Source organism: Mytilus galloprovincialis, chromosome 1 (genome assembly GCF_965363235.1).
Source record: "Mytilus galloprovincialis chromosome 1, xbMytGall1.hap1.1, whole genome shotgun sequence".
In the NCBI taxonomy this organism is placed as follows: Eukaryota; Metazoa; Mollusca; class Bivalvia; order Mytilida; family Mytilidae; genus Mytilus; species Mytilus galloprovincialis.
The window spans coordinates 56,635,125-56,661,007 of record NC_134838.1 but is presented as its reverse complement, the minus strand read 5'-3'; the positions used below and the strand labels follow the sequence as shown (position 1 = coordinate 56,661,007).

At 32.3% G+C, this 25,883-nt stretch overlaps 1 protein-coding gene across 2 annotated transcripts in view; it reads left to right on the top strand.

Moving 5' to 3' along the window:
- Positions 1–25,620, top strand: part of LOC143079341 (kelch domain-containing protein 10-like) — a 170,652-nt gene extending 145,032 nt beyond the window's left edge. For both annotated transcript variants that reach the window (XM_076254611.1, XM_076254601.1), the window contains one exon: positions 25,311–25,620. In XM_076254611.1, coding sequence (XP_076110726.1) covers positions 25,311–25,517 — 207 coding nt within the window. In that variant the 3' untranslated portion in view covers positions 25,518–25,620. The remainder of the gene's footprint in view (positions 1–25,310) is intronic.
- The last annotated feature ends 263 nt before the right edge of the window (positions 25,621–25,883 follow it).

Below are 25,883 nucleotides of genomic sequence, written 5' to 3'. Positions count from 1 at the left end.
TCATATCCAATGTCCTAGACCTCATTTTCATGGTTCAGTGACTATTTGAAAATAATTTTTTTTTAGATTTTTGGTAATGTTAAATTCTATCTTATAAGGAATAGGATAAATATTTGTTATGAGCGTACCTTGTAAGTCCTCATGTCCTTCAGACAGTTTTCACTTGACCTCGAACTCATTTCATGGATTAGTTAGCAAGGTTAAGTTTTTGTTGTCAAGGTTCCATATAACGAAGGGAAGGCTTGGATTCAGTTTGGGGTATATATATCTCTGAACATTAAGAAATAAGGGGCCAAAAAGAAGCATTTTTAGCTCACCTGGCCTAAAAGGCCAAGTGAGCTTTTCTCATCACTTGGCGTCCGGCGTCGTCCGTCGTCGTCGTTAACTTTTACAAAAATCTTCTCCTGAAACTACTGGGCCAAATTAAACCAAACTTGGCCACAATCATCTTTGGGTATCTAGTTAAAAAAATGTGTCCGGTGCCCTGGCCAACCATCCAAGATGGCCGCCATGGCTAAAAATAGAACATAGGGGTAAAATGCAGTTTTTGGCTTATAACTCAAAAACCAAGGGGTGCATTGAAACCAGGTCATGTGCACACCCATGAAGACATGATCCATGCACATTTTACATAATCAAAACTGTATGAAATTTGTAGGTTTTTACCTGGCCTTTCAAAAAAATCTTGTTTCAGGGTACGGTTTCCTGCTCCGAAAAGAGCTACAGTGGCTGCAAATAAGTTTTCAATTTTCACTGCCAAAAAAACAGGATGTTTACAGTGTTGTCTCCCCTCAAAACATGTAAAGTTAATATAATTTTTAAAATTATTTCAATCATTCAATCATTTCCCTCCATGGTTATTTTTAGGCGGGGAATAACCCCTAGTTTTTTATACGAAACAGTTTATAGCACCCTTAAGGCAAAACTTTATATGCGATATATTAAAATTTCTTAGCTTTTCTGAATCTGTACACTATACCGATTAAAATGATGTCTGACTTTAAGGATTGTGACCACGAATAGTGAAAATACTGCTCTTTTTTCATGTCGCGTAGTACTGGCATATTGGCCAGTGGCAAACAGTTTAACCAGCAAACTCCAAACATTTCCTGTATCTCATTTTCATCAGTTTTACAAAGAAAATAAATCATAAAATAGGGTTTCTTTTGAATAAATAGAATAAAAACTATGAAATAAGCATGAATAAAGTTACTTTAAATATATTTTGTCCCTAGTGTTATGTGAACTAAGTTATAGCTGAGTTGAGAAAAATATGGAAATAGTGTTTTTCTTAGGAATGGCACTTGTACCTTTATGACTTTAAAAAGTACCAAATATATATTATAATGAATTAAAATTTATGTCACACTGATCAGAAATACAGGTCAAAGTAGAAATAATCTACACTTTGCATGTGCAACTTTTGGTTCCAAATATATGAGAGATTGAATAAAATATCATGACGTCACAAAAAGTTGAAAAAAACTTCAATATTCGCGCGAGTCTGGTTTTCTTATTTCTGGTTGCTATGTACAAATCTGTAATATTTGCATTAAATATACCAAACAGATGCTTTTAAATTAAAGTATACGTGCCGTACAATATTTTTCAGAATTGTTTTACTCCATTCGCATACACATTTCTATGCGAAAACATCACTATAATATATATTTGTGCAATCAACAGTTTTTTTCTATGACGTCACATTTTGAGGGACCATGCATAAGTGACCCGTAGTGGTGGACTGATTAATAAAGATACTTGTATAAAACTAGATATCACTGGAATCAGAATGTTCTCTAGTTTATAATGAAATAAAAATAATGTGTACTTTTAATATATAAAAAATATTCCATCCAATGAACATGGGGGAAAAAAGGTCTAATTTGAACATAAAAAACTTGAAACCAGGTCATGTGCACACCCATGAAGACATGATCCATGCACATTTTACATAATCAAAACTGTATGAAATTTGTAGGTTTTTACCTGGCCTTTTAAAAAAAATCTTGTTTCAGGGTACGGTTTCCTGCTCCGAAAAGAACTACAGTGGCTGCAAATAAGTTTTCAATTTTCACTGCCAAAAAAACAGGATGTTTACAGTGTTGTCTCCCCTCAAAACATGTAAAGTTAATATAATTTTTAAAATTATTTCAATCATTCAACCTGTTTTAATTCAAAGCTAATTAACTAATTTTTACAATCAAAGACAAAAAACATGATACTTTTTCACCAATTTAGTAAATAAACAGGGGTTTCCCTCCATGGTTATTTTTAGTCGGGGGAATAACCCCTAGTTTTTAGCTCACCTGACCTGAAAGGTCAAGTGATCTTTTCTCATCACTTGGCGTCCGTCGTCCGTCGTCCGTAAACTTTTACAAAAATCTTCTCCTCTGAAACTACTGGGCCAAATTCTACCAAACTTGGCCACAATCATCCTTGGGGTATATAGTTTAAAAAATGTGTGGCGTGACCCGTCAAACCAACCAAGATGGCCGCCATGGCTAAAAATAGAACATAGGGGTAAAATGCAGTTTTTGGCTAATAACTCAAAATCCAAAGCATTTAGAGCAAATCTGACAAGGGTAAAATGGTTGATCAGGTCAAGATCTATCTGCCTTGAAATTTTCAGACGAATAGGACAACCTGTTGTTGGGTTGCTGCCTGTGAAATGGTTAATTTAAGGAAATTTTGCAGTTTTTGTCGAGCCTGCAACTTTTGTTGCAGAAAGCTCGACATAGGGATAGTGATCCGGCGGCGGCGGCGGCTACGGCGGCGGCGTTAGCTCACTTCTTAAAAGCTTTATATTTTAGAAGGTAGAAGACCTGGATACTTCATACTTCGTATATAGATGCTTCATGTTACGAAGTTTCCATCAGTCACATGTCCAATGTCCTTGACCTCATTTTCATGGTTCAGTGACCACTTGAAAAAAAAGTTCAAATTTTTTGTAATGTTGAATTCTCTCTTATTATAAGTACTAGGATAACTATATTTGATATGTGCGTACCTTGCAAGGTCCTCATGTCTGTCAGACAGTTTTCACTTGACCTCGACCTCATTTCATGGATCAGTGAACAAGGTTAAGTTTTGGTGGTCAAGTCCATATCTCAGATACTATAAGCAATAGGGCTAGTATATTCGGTGTATGGAAGGACTGTAAGGTGTACATGCCCAACTGGCAGGTGTCATCTGACCTTGACCTCATTTTCATGGTTCAGTGGTTATAGTTAAATTTTTGTGTTTTGGTCTGTTTTTCTCATACTATATGCAATAGGTCTACTATATTTGTTGTATGGAATGATTGTAAGGTGTACATATCTAGCGGGCAGATGACATGTGACCCTGACCTCATTTTCATGGTTCAGTGGTCAAAGTTAAGTTTTTGAGTTTTGGTCTTTTTATCTAATACTATATGCCATAGGTCAACTATATTTGGTGTATGGAAATATTTTATGATCTTTATGTCAGTCACGCAGGTTTTATTTGACCCTGACCTCATTTTCACGGTTCATTGCACAGTGTTAAGTTTTTGTGTTTTGGTCTATTTTTCTTAAACTATAAGTAATGGGTCAACTATATATGTTGTATAGAAGCATTGTTAGCTGAACATGTCTGCCTGGCATGTTTCATCTGACCTTGACCTCATTTTCAAGGTTCATTGGTCTTTGTTTAGTTATCTTGGTTATAATGTTAAGTTTATGTGACAGTTGTAATAAAGCTTAGCTTTACACCTACACTGGGGTAAAGCTGATGACCGTAACTGCATTCACGGTCATCCCAAGATGTCGGATGAAAAATTAGGTCAGTTTCTGTATTGTCTGATAAAGTGTTTCTATATCATTTTCTTTACAAATTATACATTGAAACGATGTAAATTTATAAAAGAATCACTCGAAAATCACTAATTACTTCCGAGAAATGTGCATGAAACGGGAAATTCGATTTGAAAAAATTGTTAAGATGACCGTAAATCATAATCAAAATATTTTCAAGATGACCGTAACATATAACAAGGATGACCGTGATTGGTAAAAAGATGACCGTAACTTGTAAAGGATGACCGTAATTTGTAAAGACTGACTGTAATTTATATAGGACGACCGTAACTTTTATAGGATGACCATCAATTCTAAGAAATATCCGTATTGTATTCAAAGCTTTTTTGTTGAGTTTGTCGATCTCAATAGGGGCTCGGTTAGCGGATATAAATATGTGTCATAAATTTCTTTTTTTAAACTATAATATAATTGGCCATATTTAGGATTTATAACAATGATAGTAAATTGCATATTTCTCGTAAACAATGAAATATTTATTGATATCGACGTTAAAATTTTAACACAAATTGACAGCGATACGACGAAAATTTGAAGAAACATGAATGTGTCCCTAGTACACAGATGCCTCATCTACACTATCATTTTCTATGTTTAGTGGACTATGAAAATGGGATAAAACTGTAATTTGGCATTAGAATTAAAAAGATCATACCATAGGGAAAATGTGTACTAAGTTTCAATTTTATTTAACTTGAAGCTGGACAAACGGACAAACAAACAGACGAAGGGACGAACGTACGCACAGACCAGAAAAACATAATGCCAATAAATGGAGCATTAAAAACATTAATAATACATACGAATATTTGGTAATCGAGCCCATGTGTATGGTTCCAATGAAGCAGATTAAAATCTTAATTTGTCTTGATATATGCAGGCGGAAACACTTTTGAAATAGAACTAAAGAATCGAAGCTCTGTGTTTATCGAGAAAGCGATAAATGTTAACTGTAATGTTTGATATAGTAACAAAATTTTAAAAAGTTAATAGAAACAAATAAAACGACAATTTTCTTATTTTAAAAACACCATTTGCATAAGTTTTCAATGTATCTATTACATAGTAATGCAAAACAATAAGATATCAAGTCGACGACATGGTTCTTATCTATGGCACGCCGTTATTATATTTATTCAATTTCGAGATATCTTATTTAGTTAAATAAGATATCTTATAAACTAATTGAGATATCTTATCAACTTTTAGAGATATCTTATATATTAATTGAGATATCTGATTTATTAAATAAGATATCTTATATATTAAATAAGATATCTTATATATTAAATAAGATATCTTATTAAAATGTTTATAAAGATATCTTATTAAAATGTTTATAAAGATATCTTATTAAATATATAAGATATCTTATTTAAAATATAAGATATCTCTATTGATTTATAAGATATCTTATTAACTATATAAGATATCTTTTATATAGTTTATAATAGAGATATCTTATATACTTAATAAGATATCTCCCTAAGTTAATAAGATATCTCTATTAGTTTATAAGATATCTCTATTAATTAATAAGATATCTCTATTAGTTTATAAGATATCTCTATTAATTAATAAGATATCTCTATTAGTTTATAAGATATCTCTATTAATTAATAAGATATCTTATAAAGTATGTATTTAAAAGATATCTTTATAAAGAAGTAAGATATCTTATATACTTTATAAGATATCTTATTAATTAATAGAGATATCTTATTAATTAATAGAGATATCTTATTAACTTATAGAGATATCTTATAAACTAATAGAGATATCTTATAAACGAATAGAGATATCTTATAAACTTTTAGAGATATCTTATTAACTTATAGAGATATCTTATTAACTTATAGAGATATCTTATAAACTAATAGAGATATCTTATAAACTTTTAGAGATATCTTATTAACTTATAGAGATATCTTATTTAATTGGTTATAAAGATATCTCTATTAGTTTATAAGATATCTCTATTAATTAATAAGATATCTCTATTAGTTTATAAGATATCTCTATTAATTAATAAGATATCTTATAAAGTATGTATTTAAAAGATATCTTTATAAAGAAGTAAGATATCTTATATACTTTATAAGATATCTTATTAATTAATAGAGATATTTTATTAACTTATAGAGATATCTTATAAACTAATAGAGATATCTTATAAACTAATAGAGATATCTTATTTACTTTCAAATTAAATAAGATATCTTATAAAAATTAAAGATATCTTAATACTTAATAAGATATCTTGTTAAATAAATAAGATATCTTCAAATTTGAATAAATATAAAAACGGCTTGCCATACTTATCGGGGCTTTTTATAGCTGACTATGCGGTATGGGCTTTGCTCATTGTTGAAGGCCTTACGGTTACCTATAGTTGTTAATGTTTGTGTCATTTTGGTCTTTTCTGGATAGTTGTCTCATTGGCAATAATACCACATCTTCTTTTTTTATATATTATAGTATCTATAAGTTGGATGTAGAAAATGCATAACCTCCGAATTTTTTTTTTATCACGGACGGAGAACATATCAATCTTTTAGTTCAGAAATTTTCGTGTCTGCCCTTCCATTATGTGAATCAAGAAAAAATTCCCCAAAACAGGTAACGATTGTATCGAAAAGAGAAAAATCGAGTGCACCTTTTTATGTTAGGGCATGTTTGGGTGTATATTGTGTCTTTAAAACGTACAAAGCAAGAGTATTTTATATAGTATCTCGCTTCAGATTCTATCATTATTATATATCAAAGCTACAGGTTGACTTTATAACGTAAAAAAATGACAGTACGAAAAGATGAAATATATGGGTCAAGTGAGATACCTATCTAATGAATCACAAAAACAGAGTAGGTGTGTTCGAATAGCTATTTTTTCTAAGTACTTGACAACAGTCTTTTAATTTGGATAATGAAAATGGATATCTTCGAAAAAATATTATTTTCTTGTGTGTGATAACTAGGGTTTATAATCTTCAACCACTGAAAATGTTTAATCTGCCCTTCCACGAAATATTTAATTAGAATTTTTTTAAATGCTTAAGAATTTTCAAAAATTCCATCTGACATCCGAACAGACAATATTTTTAAGTTGAATCAATGCAGACAAGATCATTAACTAATGCTCATTAGCTAGTAGATACATTTGTCTTTTAAAATATAACTGACATATAACGATCGATCGTAATGGTGCTATGTGGATAAATTTATCAGTTTTCAAAAGCAAAATTGGCAGAGCGTCATCCCTACAATGGCTTCCATTTCTACGATTGTGAGCATGAACTGGCGTAATGGGGAGATAATTTTGAAGAAGTAGAATCTGAATGTATGAATAACATTTCTGTATATATACAAATTGACAACGTTCCGCCTTGTGATACGCTTTTCGTACAATACTATTTTAAGGATCTACTTTGCTGGAGCTCACCTTCACTAGTTTATTCGAATGATATTTTCAAAATATTTCTGTTATTTTATTTGCACGACAAAATGAAAGACGATATACTATCAATGGGTGTACATGCAATTTTTTGGCATTTTTAAAAATGTGTATTTATTATATGTCATTAAAAGGAATCCCAGAAACAAAAAAAAATCTTTTGTCGAGCAGTTGAAGGCTGTGCACCGCATTTTTTTCATTATGCTTATAAGGTGTCATTTTATCGCGCTTTTGTAGCATGTTTTCCCTTCCTGTTCATTTGCATGTCTTTTGGCAAATTTATTTTAAAAAATAAACCCTCTACTGTAAAAAAGATACATATGGTAATCTTTGCATTTGAAGCACGTCTTATTTTCTTCTACCTATAGGATAAAACTCTCATATTAATATGTGTATACATGTACCAACACGATTAATCATTTGATACAAAAAGATAGTTATATAAATACGGATATTTCTTAGAATTGAGGGTCATCCTTTAAAAGTTACGGTCATCATTTACAAATTACGGTCATCTTAAAAGCAGTTACGGTCAGCCTTGTTATGAATCGCTGATTCTGTTACGGTCATCTCGATTGTGATTTACGGTCATCTTGGCGATTTTTTCAAATCGAATTTCCCGTTTCATGCACATTTCTCAGAAGTAATTAGTGATTTCCGAGTAATTCTTTTATAAATTTACATCGTTTCAATGTATGATTTGTAAAGAAAATGATATAGAAACACTTTAACAGACAATACAGAAACTGACCTAATTTTTCATCCGACATCTTGGGATGACCGTGAATGCAGTTACGGTCATCAGCTTTACCCCAGTGCACCTAGGACTATCAACATAATATCAATGATTAGTATAGAAGGCGAGACATTTCAGCGTGTGCACTCTTGTTGGTTATTATCTTGAATACTATTATAGATAGAGATAAACTGTAAACAGCAATAATGTTCAGCAAAGTAAGACCTACAAATAAGTCAACATGACCAAAATTGTCAGTTGACCCCTTAAGGAGTTATTGCCCTTTATAGTCAATTTTTAACAACTTTTCGTCATTTTTTGTAACTTTTCTAAAAATCTTCTTCTCCAAAACTACTTTGCCAAATTTAACCAAACTTGGCTACAATTATCATTGTGGTTTATAGTTTAAAAAATGTGTCCGATGACCCAGCCTGCCAAACAAAATGGCCGACATGGCTAAAATTAGAACATAGTGGTAAAATGCAGTTTTTGCTTTATATCTTTGAAACTAAGACATTTAGGGCAAATCTTTCAAGATTTAAATGTCCATCAGAATAAGATATATCCCCTCACAAATTTTGAGTTGAATCGGACAACCTGTTGTTGGGTTGCTGCCCTAAAATTGGTGATTTTAAGGAAATTTTGCAGTTTTTGGTTATTATCTTGAATACTATTATAGATAGAGATAAACTGTAAACAGCAATAATGTTCAGCAAAGTAAGATCTACAAATAAGTCAGCATGATCAAAATTGTTAGAGGACCCCTTAAGGAGTTATTGCCCTTTATAGTCAATATTGAACAACTTTTCGTCATTTTTGTAACTTGTATAAAAATCTTTTCTAAAACGACTTGGCCAAATTTAACCAAACTTGGCCACAATCATAATACTAGGGTATCTATTTTTAAAAAAAGTGTCTAATGACCCCGCCTACCGACGAAGCTGGCCGACATCAGTAAACACATTAACAGGTGAGCGAAACAGGCTCTTGAGAGCCTCTAGTTTTTTTTATACGAAACTGTTTATAGCACCCAGAGCATTTAGAGCAAATCTGACATGGGTTAGAATTGTTAAACAGGTGAAGATCTATCTGCCCTGAAATTTTCAGATGAATCGGATAACCCATTGTTGGGTTGCTGCCCCTGAATTAGTAATTTTAAGGAAATTTTGCTGTTTTTGGTTATTATCTTGAATATTATTATAGATAGAGATAAACAGTAAGCAGCAATAATGTTCAGCAAAGTAAGATTTACAAATAAGTCAACATGACTGAAATGGTCAGTTGACCCCTTTCGGAGTAATTGCCCTTTATAGTCAATTTTTAACCATTTTCTTAATTCTTAGTAATATTTTACAAAAATCTTCTCCTCTGAAACTGTTGGACCAAATTTAACGAAACTTAGCCAAAATCATAATTAGGGTATCTAGTTTAAAAATTGTGTGCAGTGACCCGGCCAACCAACCAAGATGGCCGCCATGGCTAAAAATAGAACATAGGGGTAAAATGTAGATTTTGGCTTATAACTCTGAAACCAAAGCATTAGAGCAAATCTGTCTGGAGTACTGTCTGGATCAAATTGTTTATTAGGTCAAATCTATCTCCCCTGAAATTTTCAGATGAATCAGACAATGGGTTGTTGGGTTGCTGCCCCTGAATTGGTAATTTTAAGGAAATTTTGTCCATTTTCGGTTATTATCTTGAAAATTATTATGGATAGAGATAAACTTTAAACAGCAATTATGTTCATCAAAGTAAGATCTACAAATAAGTCAACATGATCAAAATGATCAGTTGACCCCTTAAGGAGTTATTGCCCTTAATAGTAATTTTTACCAATTTTTCATAAATTTTTGTTATCTTTTACAAAAATCTTCTCCTCTGAAACTACTGGACCAAATTTAACGAAACTTAGCCAAAATTATAATTAGGGTATCTAGTTTAAAAACTGTGTAGGGTGACACAGCCAACTTAACAAAGATGGCCGCCATGGCTAAATAGAACATATGGGTAAAATGTAGATTTTGGCTTTTAACTCTGAAACCAAAGCATTTAAAGCAAATCTTACAAGGGATTAACTTGTTTATCTAGTAAATATCTATCTGCCCTGAAATTTTCAGATGAATTGGACAACTGGTTGTTGGGTTGCTACCCCCAATGGGTAATTTTTAAAGAAATTTAGCCGTTTTTGGTTATTATCTTGAATACTATTATAGATAGAGATAAATTGTAAACAGCAATAATGTTCAGCAAATTAAGATCTACAAATAAGTCAACATTACCAAAATGGTCAGTTGACCCCTTAAGGAGTTAGGAGTTATTGCCCTTTATAGTCATTTTCAGAGAATGTTTTGATTAAATCAGAGTGATCCTTTACAAAGTAGGATTTATCCCTCCCTAAGACAAGATACTTGTATCTACGTTTGTCATTCTTTTTTTTTATGAAAAAAAGCAATACCAAATCTTTCAATTTGTCTTTTAGTTTGGAATGTGGAATACTTGTGTAGAAAAGTCAAATGTTTTAATACTATTGATGAAAGAGAGTTATATGTACTCTAAAATTCTTTGGATTTTTTTAGTATCTACATCTGATTCACGCCACCTCTAGAATAGGCAGCTTCACAATAACTTTGAAGCCCGGCTTTAATAGCTGATAAAATAGATGTTAATAATTTAGAAAGAGGTTTCGTGGAGCACTTGGAAGACCCAGCAATATACCGTTGTTTTTAAGAACACTTATGAAGTTTAGGTAAAATTGAGAATGGAAATGGGGAATGTGTCAAAGAGACAACAACCAGGTATCCAGGTATTGCTGTTTTTATTTTACCCCCTGTAGGTTGCACTTTGTTATTACAGCTGTATCTCGAACCACGTCCTTTTTGGGAGATATATAATATTCATAGATAATTAACTCTATTTACGTACTGGTTCCCAGATATGATCTCTATATTTCATATCGTAGAGACATTACTTAGAAATGTTACCAGAAAATATGGATATGCATTTTGGTCTAATTGAAATCTATGGGAACCCTAAAGTCAAGGTTGTGGTAGTACAGAATTTTAGTGTAAGTTCGGGGCAAAAAATGTTGAAAATATGCCGCACAGCCCTAAATTTTGACCTTTTAAAAAATAGTAGTGCATATAAATTTTCCATTCTAGAATGGAATTTTTTTCAAAACGTCATTGTAAAAGTGGCACAACTTAGCCGTAAAAGGAGTTGCATGGTAGATATTTACAGAAATGCAACCTGTAAGATAACAAATTAGCTACAAGATTCAAATAATCTAAAGCTGCAGAATTATTTCTTAAATAAATATAAATATATATAGAATTTCATCACACTGGTTTTTACAAAGAGAAAAACGCATGATTTATTTAACTTTCTATAAAACAACCAGTATAGAGTGTCCAAACCATATTATATTTCTAGGTTACTATTGTGAGTCAAATCGAAGACTCAAAAGACATAAGATCTTTTACCAGACCTCCATGATACATTGTCTTCTGCATGTTAGTTAGGAAAACCTTAAACACTGTCATATCAGGGTTATAGGACATATGCAAAGCAAAGGACACCAATTAGCTTGATAACAACAAAGCTAATTGAATTTATATTGCATTATAAAGTCTTCTGTTTTGTTTATCGATTTATCAGTCTTGGAATCTGTCATATTTGAACAAAATTGGAACAAAATAGTTACTTTAGATTCAAATGGGAAACATCATTTGTATGATCATACTAGCTTTTCACTTTTTATACGACCGTATATTGGTATCACGTTGGCGTCGTCGTCGTCGTCCGAAGACATTTGGTTTTCGCACTATAACTTTAGTATAAGTTAATAGAAATCTATGAAATTTTGACACACGGTTCATGACTACAAAAGGAAGGTTGGGATTGATTTTGGGAGTTTTAAGTTCCAACAGTTTAGGAATAAGGGGCAAAAAAAGGGCCAAAATAAGCATTATTCTTGGTTTTCGCACCATAACTTTAGTATAAGTAAATAAAAATCTATGAAATTAAAACACAAGGTTCATGACCATAAAAGGAAAGTTGGGATTGGTTTTGAGAGTGTTGGTCCCAACAGTTTAGGAATAAGGGGCCCAAAGGGTCCAAATGAAACTTTGTTTGATTTCATCAAAAATTTAATAATTGGGGTTCTTTGATATGCCGAATCTAACTGTGTATGTAGATTCTTAATTTTTGGTCCCGTTTTCAAATTGGTGCAGATCTACATTAAGGTCCAAAGGGTCCAATATTAAACTAAGTTTGATTTTAACCAAAATTGAATTCTTGGGCTTCTTCTCTGAATCTAAACATGTACTTAGATGTTTGATTATGGGCCCAGTTTTCAAGTTGGTCCAAATTAGGATCCAAAATTATTATTTTAAGTATTGTGCAATAGCAAGAAATTTTTAATTGCACAGTATTCAGCAATAGCAAGAAATCTTTAATTGCACAGTATTGTGCAATAGCAAGAAATATTCAATTGCAAAGTATTGCGCAAAAGCAAGAACTCTTCAATAGTACAGAATGGTGCAATAGCAAGTATTTTCAATTGCACAGTATTGCGCAATAGCAAGAAATATCTAATTGCACAATATTGGGCAATAGCAAGAAATTTTCAATTGGAGTTATCTTTCTTTGTCCAGAATAGTAGTTGAATCAACTTAAATCATTGTTTTATACAATATACAATTCAATGTATATTAACTTTTACTACCAACTGATAAATTAAAACAATCTTTACCATTCATTGATAACAAGCACTTGTTAATATTTTATGATGTATTTAAATGAGTAGTTATTGTTGCAAACTCCATTAGAAATTTGAATTGAGATCAGTTTTGGAATAAGGGAAAGAAGGATGTGAATAAAAATTGGGGGGGGGGGGGGGGTCAATTGTTCTCATTTCAGATTTCATGAATAAAAAGAAAATTTCTTCAAACATTTTTTTGAAAGGATTAATATTCAACAGCATAATGAATTGCTCAAAGGCAAAAAAAAAAATTTAAGTTCATTAGACCACATTCATTCTGTGTCAGAAACCTATGTTGTGTCAACTATTTAATCACAATCCTAGTTTAGAGCTGAATCCAGCTTGAATGTTGTGTCTATACTTGCCCCAACCGTTCAGGGTTTAAACTTTGCGGTCGTATAAAACTGCACCCTGCGGAGCATCTGGTTCATCTTGATAACCTTGCCATATAAGGTATTGTCACCCAAGTAATCTGTTATTAAGGACATAGAAAAATAGTTCATATTCTATTTCAACCTCCCCCCGAATAGTGAATCCGGGGTCAAAATACCCTATGGTAAATTAACCCAGGGGTCATTCTATCGCATGGTATTTTGACCCTTGGGTAATTTTTCCCATGTGGTATTTTAACCCCCACCATGGAAAATTGAACCCTCCTGTTTTAGATAAATCGTATTGCAGATTATCAAATGTACAATATGTTGGCTTATAAAAAAGAAGATGTATGATTGCCAATGAGACAACTCTCGACAATAGACCAAAATGACACAGAAATTAAATTTTTTTTTTCAAATGATATGACAATAGTAGGTGGTAACATATACCATGGCAGGGGGTAAAAATACAATGGATAAGTAAAATCTTTAAAAAATCTGTTCCAGCTTGTTAAATACATAAAAAATATTTATTGTAAGTATTTTAACTATGTCAGAGAGTTAAAATAGCTAGATTTTTTTGTAAATTTGAGGTCTATAGTAGGGGTTCAATATACTATGGCATACATTGTATGTATTTAACATGCTGGAAAAGATGTTTTGAAAATGTTGTTTAGCCATGGTTTTTTTACCCCCCCCCCCCAAACACACACCCCACCCCCAACTTGGTAGGTATACGGACCCCCCCCCCCTTTTGACCTTCAATTTAAAATATCTAGCTATTCCAACTTCTTTACACAGTAATAATATGCCTATTAGTAGTTTGTATACATTTAACATGCTGGTAAAGATGTTTTGAATTTTTTCCTCAGCAATGGTATTTTGGCTCCCCCCCCCCCCTTTTCACCTTCAATTTAAAAATTCTAGCTATTATACCTCCTTTATAAAGTTATAATACTCTGGAAAATATGTGTTGAAAACTTTACTTAACCATGGTATTTTGATCCCCCTCCCAACCCTGCCATAGTATTGATGCATGAATCCCCCACTCTACACCTCAAATTTCCAAAATTATATATATTCAAACTATTTTTCATAATTTTAATTATGTAAGTATTCGATATATATGAAACTTGAAGGAAAATGATTTATAAAACTTTTTCTTATATATAATATTTCGACAACCTCCCCTTTTTCCTCCCACCCCCACCCCTTGTCTAAACACATCCAATTTAAAAAATTCCATACATATGTTGCAACTTGTTAAATACATACAAACTCCATAATGGAGGATTATAACTATGTCAGAGAGTTAAAATAGCCAGAATGTTTTTAATTAAAGGTCTATAGTAGGGGGTTCAATATACTATGGCATACATTGTATGTATTCCAGATGCTGGAAAAGATATATTGAAAATCTTGTTTAGTCATGGTCTTTTGACTTGACAACCCCACCCCCCCCCCCTTTCCCCGTTATTTTTATGTACCCCCTTTTGACCTTCAATTTAAAAAATCTAGCTATTCCAACTTCTTTACACAGTAATAATATGCCGATTAGTAGTTTGTATCCATTAACATGGTGGAAAAGATGTTTTGAATTTTTTTCCTCAGCAATGGTATTTTGACCCCCCTGCCATGGTATATTGACTCCACTCTTTTCACCTTCAATTAAAAAACTCAAGCTATTCTAACTCCTTTATATAGTTATAATACTCTACAAAGTAGTTTGTATGTATTTAACATGCTGGAAAATATGTGTTGAAAACTTTACTTAGCCATGGTATTTAGATCCTTCTCCCATCCCTGCCATAGGATTGATGCATGAACTCCCCACTCTACACCTCAAATTTCCAAAATTATATATATTCAAACTACTTTTCATAATTATAATGATGTAAGTATTCGGTTTATATGAAACGTGATGGAAAAGAATTTTTAAAACTTTTTCTTAGATATAATATTTCGACCCCCCCTTTTTTCCCCCCACCCCCACCCCTTGTCTATTATACACATCCACTTTCAAAATCAAATCATTTAAAAAAAAAAATCAAAGTTTTAATACCAGCTTATTTATATATGGTACATATATGATAAAGATGTTAAATTTAACAATTTTACTGAGCCATGGTAAATTGAACCCCCTCATTTTTTACCAAGGGAAATTTTACTCTCTTTGTATGTTAGGATTTCAAATAATCAAAGAATTCAATGTACATGATCTAGTGATAATGTTTCAATAAGTATTTTGAATTAAACTGAAGTTGGTAAAACTTCACCATGTTCAAGGCATGGTATTTTTTCCGACTGTGGTTTTCAATCTATAATGAGCTTATAGTATAATGTATTATGTTCTACTAATTATCTAGAATTAAAAAAAAACTGAGGGATTTAATTAACCATTGGGGCAATTTTCCATACATGGGGGAGGGGCAAGCATTTTACCATAGCAGTATTTTGACCCCGGTGTCAATTTTCCATGGGGATTAAAATACCATATGACACTGGTCTTTCTGACTGTCTGTTTGTAAGCACGCATGTGTACAGTTCTTCCCAGATATTTTTTATGTCAAAAGTTTAATATCAGCGACTTCTCGACCAAATTTGAAAATCAAGTTTGGATCAACTATTTCGAAAAGAGTTGTTCCCCCTAGAAATTTTAGTTGCATAAAAATTGTTCCGTAGAAATGAAAATTCAATAGAAAATATGTTGTAGGTAAAGCATGCGTGAGTGAACAAATCTTTGTAGATATTTATGAAATCTATATCACAGGTTTATATCGACTAGTTAGAAAATCAGTACTCATTTAATCCTGTTATAAGCACTCTCACACGATTAATATTTATGTTTATATCAAAGACTTGTATATCAGTTAAGTCTTCATATGAGTCAATTCATGTGGACATAGATAATTAAGGTTTTTAGCTCACCTAGCCTGAAGGGCCAAGTGAGCTTTTCTCATCACTTGGCGTCCGGCGTCCGGCGTCGTTAACTTTTACAAAAATCTTCTCCTCTGAAACTACTGGGCCAAATTTAACAAAACATGGCCAAAATCATTATTAGGGTATCTAGTTTAAAAATTGTGTCCGGTGACCCGCCCAACCAACCAAGATGGCCGCCATGGCTAAAAATAGAACAAAGGGGTAAAATGCAGTTTTTGGCTTATAACTCAAAAACCAAAGTATTTAGAGCAAATGGGGTAAAATTGTTTATCAGGTCAAGATCTATCTGCCCTGAAATTTTGAGATGAATCGGACAACCCGTTGATAGGTTGCTGCCTCTGAATTGGTAATTTTAAGGAAATTTTGCTGTTTTTAAACGACGGCAAAAATTTTAATTTTTCGTCGTATATTGCTATCACGTTGGCGTCGTCGTCGTCCGAATACTTTTAGTTTTCGCACTCTAACTTTAGTAAAAGTTAATAGAAATCTATGAAATTTCAACACAAGGTTTATGACCACAAAAGGAAGGTTGGTATTGATTTTGGGAGTTTTTGTTCCAACAGTTTAGGAATAAGGGGCCAAAAAAGGGCCCACATAAGCATTTTTCTTGGTTTTTGCACCATAACTTTAGTATAAGTAAATAGAAATCTATGAAATTTAAACACAAGGTTTATGACCATAAAAGGAAGGTTGGGATTGATTTTGGGAGTTTTGGTCGCAACAGTTTAGGAATAAGGGGCCCAAAGGGTCCAAAATTGAACTTTGTGTGATTTCATCAAAAATTGAATAATTGGGGTTCTTTAATATGCCAAATCTAACTGTGTATGTAGATTCTAAATTTGTGGTCCCGTTTTCAAATTGGTCTACATTAAGGTCCAAAGGGTCCAAAATTAAACTTTGTTTGATTTTGACAAAAATTGAATCCTTGGGGTTCTTTGATATAATGAATCTAAACATGTACTTAGGTGTTTGATTATGGGCCCAGTTTTCAAGTTGGTCCAAATCAGGATCCAAAATTATTATATTAAGTATTGTGCAATAGCAAGAAATTTTCAATTGCAGAGTATTCAGCAACAGCAAGAAATCTTCAATTGCACAGTATTGTGCAATAGCAAATATTTTCAATTGCACAGAATTGCGCAATAGCAAGAAATATCTTATTGCACAATATTGTGCAATAGCAAGAAATTTTCAATTGATTGGAGTTATCTTTCTTTGTCCAGAATAGTAGTTGAATCAACTTAAATCATTGTTTTATACAATATACAATGTATATTCACTTTTACTACCAACTGATAAATTAAAACAATCTTTACCATTCAGTGATAACAAGCACTTTTTTTACATTTTAATATTTTATGATGTATTTAAATGAGTAATTATTGCTATTTCTTTTATTTTTTTGAGAGGATTAATATTCAACAGCATAGTGAATTGCTCAAAGGCAAAACAAACATTTTTAGTTCATTAGACCACATTCATTCTGTGTCAGAAACCTATGCTGTGTCAACTATTTAATCACAGTCCAAATTTAGAGCTGAATCCAGCTTGAAAGTTGTGTCCATACTTACCCCAACTGTTCAGGGTTCAACCTCTGCAGTCGTATAAAGCTGCGCCCTGCGGAGCATCTGGTTGGTTTTTATCTTGAATATTATTATAGATAGAGATAAACTGTAAACAGCAAAAATGTTCAGCAAAGTAGGATCTACAAATAAGTCAACATGACCAAAATGGTCTGTTGACCCCTTTAGGAGTTATTGCCCTTTATAGTCAATTTTTAACCATTTTTCGTAAATCTTAGTTATCTTTTACAAAAATCTTCTTCTCTAAAACTAATGGGCCAAATTAAACCAAACTTGGCCACAATCATCATTCGGGTATCTAATTTAAAAAATTGTGTCCGGTGACCTGGCCAGCCAACCAAGATGGCCGCCATGGCTAAAAATAGAACATAGGGGTAAAATGCAGTTTTTGGCTTATCACTCAAAAACCAAAGCATTTAGAGCAAATCTGACATGTGGTAAAATTGATTATCAGGTCAAGATCTATCTGCAACAACAAAAGAGAGTTTTTAACGACCTCAGCTGACTATACAACCCTTGCACAATCAACTGAATTTTGCAGAAATCATTAATAGGATAGATTGCCCTTATATGATAATGTTTTATTACCTTTTTGGTTTTTTTGGCAAAGGGGGAGCGGGGGGTGGGGGGGGGGGGGGTTGCGCAACAACAAAACAACTTCACAACTTTCTCATTACTTTGCATTTCTCGTTAGATAAATTTTACAAAATTCTCCCCTGAAATTAAATAGTCAAATTTAAACAAACTTGGTTTAAATCACCACTAGGATATCCAGGGACCACTGTGTATGATGATTCTGCCTGCCCACATGACTGAAATCAAATGCACTTTTTAGTATTATATCTCTGAAACTAAACGACAGTACAACAGTTGCATTTATCATGCTTCAATTGTAAATAAAAATATCAGGTGAGCGACACAGGGTCCTTGGACCCTCTAGTTTTCAGTTATTACACTTACGACAGATACTCTTAGATACGGCTTTAACTGCATTTGGACCAGCGGGTAAACAGCGTCAAAGATCAACTCAAAACAAACCATGGTTTAAAAAAGACTGCAAGATTATGCGTGATGAGTTCCACAGAGGAAGAAGGAAATACAAAAAAATTAAGACTGCTGATAACAAAACACTGATGAATATGAAGGCTAAAGAATACAGACAACTCCTTAACAAGAGTTATAAAAAATACCAAGAAAATTGTGCAAACGAGCTTCGATCATTATCAAAAACAAACACAAAAGCATTTTGGAATACACTTCACAAATTTTCAAGTAAAAGAAAAGATAACCCACAGGTAGAGATTGACACTTTTTAACCGGATTTTTGTGACAAAAATGTCGGTTATTGATTTGGGGATGTACGGCGGGCGGCCGGGCGGGCGGTCGGGCAGTCGGGCGGGCGGGCGGGCGGCAATCAAATGTTGTCCGTGCATTAACTCATGAACCGTTCAACCAAAGCTTTTAAAATTTTAATATGTTGTTACTGACAACTAAATGAAGGTCAAGTTCAATAATGGCGATTTTGACTTTTACCGTTCAGGAGTTATGGTTCTTGAAAGATTGAAAAATGGAGTTGTCCGTGCATTTACGCATGAACTGTTCTACCAAAGCTTCCCAAATTTTGATATGTTGTTACTAATGAAAGAATGGAGGTCAAGTTCAATAATGACGAATTTGACTTTTACCGTTCAGGAGTTATGGTTCTTGAAAGATTGAAAAATTGAGTTTCCAGTCGTGTCCGTGCATTTATGCATGAACTGTTCTACCAAAGCTTCCGAAATTTTAATATGCTGTTACTGATGACAAAATGGAGGTCAAGTTCAATAATGACGATTTTGACTTTTACCGTTCAGGAGTTATGGTTCTTGAAAGATTGAAAAATGGTTTTTCCCATCGTGTCCATGCATTTTCTCATGAACCATTCAACCAAAGCTTTTGAAATTTTAATATGTTGTTACTGATGACAAAATAGAGGTCAAGTTCAATAATGACGATTTTGACTTTTACCGTTCAGGAGTTATGGTTCTTGAAAGATCGTAAAATGGCGTTTCCATTCAGGTTGTTGCATTTACTCATGAACCATTCAATCTAAGCTTTTCAAATTTTAATATGTTGATACTGATGACAAAATGGAGGTCAAATTTGATATTGACGATTTTCACTTTCACCATTCATCAGTAATGGTTCTTGTGATATTGCCAGGACACAAATAAATGTTAATAAATCCGGTTTGCTGTCGTTGTGACAGCCTCTTGTTTTGAATATTTTAAAAATTTAAATGCAAGTAAAGATGATGAGGGAGATTTTAGTTTGAATATTGATAGCATTTGTGAAAATCCTGTATATGATGAGTTATTAAATGGAAAAATAACAGAATTAGAAATATGTGATGCAATAAAGGACCTGAAAAATAACAAAGCTCCAGGTACAGATAAAATTTTTAATGAATATTTGAAATATTCAACTCCATTGTTACTTTCTATATATTGTGAGCTTTTTAATTTAGTCTTAGATACTGGTATTATTCCAGAAAGCTGGACCAGTGGAATTATAAAACCTGTTTTTAAGAACAAAGGTAACCCGTCTGACCCTGATGATCAATTTCAGGGCAATCAGACTTATCAGTTGCCTAGGGAAATTATTTACGTCTGTTATAAATTCTAGATTAAATATTTTTGCTAACGAATTGAGTCTCATTTCCGAAAACCAAGCTGGTTTCAGGAAAGGATATTCAACAGTTGACAACATTTTTGTATTGCATACTCTAATTGAGTTATATTTTTCGTTTGGCAAGAAGCTTTATTGTACTTTCGTCGACTTTCGGAAGGCGTTTGACACCGTCTGACGATCGGGGCTATGGAATAAAATTACAAAATTGTGAGATTAAAGATAAATGTTTTAAGGTTATCTTTAACATGTACCATGATATTAAATCTTGCGTTCAGTATAACGGTGACCAGTCTGAATTTTTCCCTTGTCTTACTTGTGTAAGGCAGGGGGGAAATTTATCACCGTTTCTTTTTTCTATATATCTAAATGATCTAGAAAGTTATTTCAGCCAGTTAGACGGTGAACCTGTTAATATTATTAAAGAAAAGCTCGAAAGTGAGTTACACATTTTTTATAAATTATTTGTTATTTTATATGCAGATGACACTGTCATTCTATCTGAAAGTATGGAAGGTATGCAAAGAGCTCTAGACATTTTTATACGACCGCAAAAATTTTAATTTTTCGTCGTATATTGCTATCACGTTGGCGTCGTCGTCCTGCGTCGTCTTGCGTCGTCGTCCGAATACTTTTAGTTTTCGCACTCTTACTTTAGTAAAAGTGAATAGAAATCTATGAAATTTTTACACAAGGTTTATAACCACAAAAGAAAGGTTGGGATTGATTTTGGGAGTTTTGGTCCCAAAATTTTAGGAATTAGGGGCCAAAAAGGGCCCAAATAAGCATTTTCTTGGTTTTCGCACTATAAATTTAGTTTAAGTAAATAGAAATCTATGAAATTTTGACACAAGGTTTATGACCACAAAAGGAAGGTTGGGATTGATTTTGTGAGTTTTAGTTCAAACGGTTTAGGAATAAGGGGCCAAAAAAGGGCCCAAATAAGCATTATTCTTGGTTTTAGCACAATAACTTTAGTATAAGTAAATAGAAATCAATGAAATTTAAACACAAGGTTTATGACCACAAAAGGAAGGTTTGGATTGATTTTGGGAGTTGAGGTCTGAACAGTTTAGGAATAAGGGGCCAAAAAGGGGCCCAAGTAAGCATTATTCTTGGTTTTCGCACCATAACTTTAGTATAAGTAAATAGAAATCTTTGAAATTTAAACACAAGGTTTATGACCATAAAAAGAAGGTTGGGTTTGATTTTGGGAGTTTTGGTCCCAACAGGTTTTTAGGAATAAGGGGCCCAAAGGGTCCAAAATTGAACTTTGTTTGATTTCATCAAAAATTGAATAATTGGGGTTCTTTGATATGCCGGATCTAACTGTGTATGTAGATTCTTAATTTTTGGTCCCGTTTTCCAATTGGTCTACATTAAGGTCCAAAGGGTCCAAAATTAAACTTAGTTTGATTTTAACAAAAATTGAATCCTTGGGGTTCTTTGATATGCTGAATCTAAAAATGTACTTCGATTTTTGATTATTGGCCCAGTTTTCAAGTTGGTCCAAAATTAAACTTTGTTTGATTATATCAAAAATTGAATAATTGGGGTTCTTTGATATGCCAAATCTAACTGTGTATGTAGATTCTTAATTTTTAGTCCCGTTTTCAAATTGGTCTACATTAAATACCAAAGGGTCCAAAATTAAACTAAGTTTGATTTTAATAAAAATTGAATTCTTTGGCTTTTTTGATATGCTGAATTTAATCATGAACTTAGATTTTTTATTATAGGCCCAGTTTTCAAGTTGGTTCAAATCAGGATCCAAAATTATTATATTAAGTATTGTGCAATAGCAAGAAATTTTCAATTGCACAGTATTCATCAATAGCAAGAAATCTTCAATTGCACAGTATTGTGCAATAGTAAAAAATGTTCAATTGCACAGTATTGTGCAATAGCAAGAAATCTTCAATTGCACTGTATTGTGCAATAGCAAATATTTTCAATTGCACAGTATTGCGCAATAGCAAGAAATATCTAATTGCACAATATTGTGCAATAGCAAGAAATTTTCAATTGATTGGAGTTATCTTTCTTTGTCCAGAATAGTAGTTGAATCAACTTAAATTATTGTTTTATACAATGCACAATGTATATTCACTTTTATTACCAACTGATAAATTAAAACACTCTTTACCATTCAGTGATAACAAGCACTTTTTGTTACATTTTAATATTTTATGATGTATTTAAATGAGTAGTTATTGTTGCAAACTCCATTAGAAATTTGAATTGAGATCAGTTTTGAAAAAAGGGAAAGGGGGATGTGAAAAAAAAATGGTGGGGGGGGGGGGTAATTTTTCTCATTTCAGATTTTATAAATAAAAAGAAAATTTCTTCAAACATTTTTTTGAGAGGATTAATATTCAACAGCATAGTGATTGCTCAAAGACAAAAAAAATATTTTAAGTTCATTAGACCACATTCATCCTTTGTCCAAAACCTATACTGTGTCAACTATTTAATCACAATCCAAATTTAGAGCTGAATCCAGCTTGAATGTTGTGTCCATACTTGCCCCAACCGTTCAGGGTTCAACCTATGCGGTCGTATAAAGCTGCGCCCTGCGGAGCATCTGGTTCAATCATATTGTGATACATGGAAACTACAGGTTAATGTTAATAAAACTAAAGTAATGATTTTTTGTAAAAGAAAAACGAGACAGAATTTTACTTTTACTTTGCAGGATTGTAACCTTGAAATTGTTTATACATATTCATACCTAGGTGTTATTTTCAAATATAATGGAAAGTTTATTAACACAAGGAAGAAACATGTTGAGCAAACACAAAAGACGTTATATTGCATTTACAAACTATTTCGAAATGCATCAATACCTATAGATATACAATTAAAAATGTTTGATTCTATGATTGAACCAATTTTATTGTACGGTTCAGAAGTGTGGGGTTTTGAAAACCTAAAAATTATTGAACAAATCCGCTTGAAATTCTGTAAGAGAATTTTGAAAGTTCGAAATTCAACTGCATCATTATGTGTACTATTATTTTTCTGTTTGTCTTTTTCATTTTTAGCCATGGCGTTGTCAGTTAGTTTTAGACTTACGAGTTTGACTGTCCCTTTGGTATCTTTCGTCCCTCTTTTATGGTTTATGGAGAACTTGGGAGGTTTCCACTCGAAATTCGGGTCAAATTGAGTTTGATTTCTTTTTGGAGTAAATTAGTATTAAATGACAATAAACTTGGCAGTACTTTATACAAGTTGATGCTATGTTTAAAAAGCAATCATGGAGTGAATTTCAAGTGGATAAACCACTTAGAATCTATATTTAATGAGTTAGGCATGAGCTTTATTTTTTTAAACCAGTTTGCTGTTTACGAAAAGGTTTTAGTAAAACAAATTTTGTGTGACCAGTTCATACAAAAATGGTACAGTGATTTGCACACCACTTCGCGTGGACAATTTTATTCACTGTCCAAAAAGAGTTTTGAAATAGAAAGATATCTTATTAATTTACCAGAGTCATTTATAATTTGGATTTCAAAACTAAGAACTGCAAACTTACGATTGCCAATAGAAACTGGTAGATGGTACAATATACCAAAATCAGAAAGAAAATGTAATTTATGCAAAGAAGATATTGGTGATGAATATCGTGTATTATTTATTTGTAAAAATGCACAGATAGTAGATTTGAGAAACAGATATTTACCACAATATTATAGAAATAATCCAAATATTGTAAAAATGGAAGGTCTTTTGTCACTTTGCAATATTGAATTATATAAGAAATTGTCCATGTTTATCAGAAAACTGTCTTCTCTTCTTTAGATTTTGTTTGTAATAATTTGTTAATCACTTGTTCATTTCTGTCATATTTAATGTATATATATGTTATCAATAATATCCTCTTGTAACACATTGTAAATGTGTCTGAGTGTTTTCCTAAAAAATCTTGAAATCTTGACAGATAAAATAAAACACAGGGCTCACTGGAACACTGTTCTTTTATTTATAAGAAATTTTTTAGAGTGTCCAGTATGATGCCATAAAATGTCAATAATTTTTTTTTTATGTAAATTCCAATGACAGTTGTAATGGTACGCCTCTTTACCAGACGAATTATTATATTCCTTTGTCCTTCCGTACGTATATACGCCCTAAAGTTGGTTTCCGTTCTTTAACTTAAGTTTGCATCAACAAAATGTTATAAAAGTTATATATAATGCTTATTTCCACAAAAGACATCTATCAAGTTTGAGTTTTGGTTGCTGAATATTTGGTTTCCTGTCTCTTACTTACGTTAGCCTCAACCAAATGTAATGAAACTTATATATATATGGAAGTTTTTAACGACCTTGACTGGCTATACAGCCCTTGCACGGTCGGTAAATGAAACTTATACACAATGCTTATAACCACAAGATACAGATTATATTTGAATTTGGGGATGTCACTTTTATTGTTGTAGATTTATGATCCTTAACAAAGCGGGGATATCATATGTGTCACATTGACACATTTCCCATTTATTTTAATCATTTATTCTTAGAAAAACTTTTATAATGTTTTATTTGAAATAGAATGAACAATTTACCAAGATGCAAGTAAATTGTAATATCGTTATTTGGTTTTGTTTTCTTTCTTTTTACTGCTTTTAAAAAGAATAGTAACAAATATGCAGATGACCACTGTGTATGGTTATTACCTGGAGTAAGCATTGGTTGGAAGAGTCTTTGCAAGAAAGGTGAAATAGCTGGCTAATTAAAAGTTATTTCATTAATTAGATATAAGAAGATGTGGTTTGAGTACCAATCACTTATAATGATATCACATCATTCTTCTTCATCTGCTGCGACTTTATCTAGATAAACATATGTCAAAATTGTTTTAATTGCATTTACTGTTTACTATGAAAGGACCTTTATCCTTTTATAATGAAAACCGGTAGGTAGCAATATATATTTGAATTCAGTTTGAATCTGTTTCAGGATGGTTGTTTGTACATATTTGGAGGTGTAACACGTATTGACGATATCAGAACGAACTGTGTACAAAGAATCTGGTTAATATTGCCCACTCTCCAAGAGCTGTGTTGGGAGAATATGTGTTTAACATTAGATATGAATAGACTACAAAAACACAGAAGTAAATTATTTGAAATTGGAGTTCCTATACACTTCATAGAACGCCTGTGATATTTTACCCGTAAATTGTGAAAATATTTTAAATAACATACATGTTTGAAGGATATGCGTTGAACCATTGCACATTGTTCAATAATTAAATAGGTATGATGCCCAAAACAGTTGTTGGCATGACACGGGTTATGTTCTTCTCATATATTTTATGATAGTATGATACTAAACCCCTAACGGGAGGGATTGTACCTGATATTCATATGATGAAGACATAATCTTTCAATCAGTTTAATTGAGGTCTGGAGCTGGCATGTCAGTTAACTGCTAGTAGTCTGTTGTTATTTATGTATTATTGTCATTTTATTTATTTTCTTTTGTTACATCTTTTGACATCAGACTCGGACTTCTCTTGAACTGAATTTT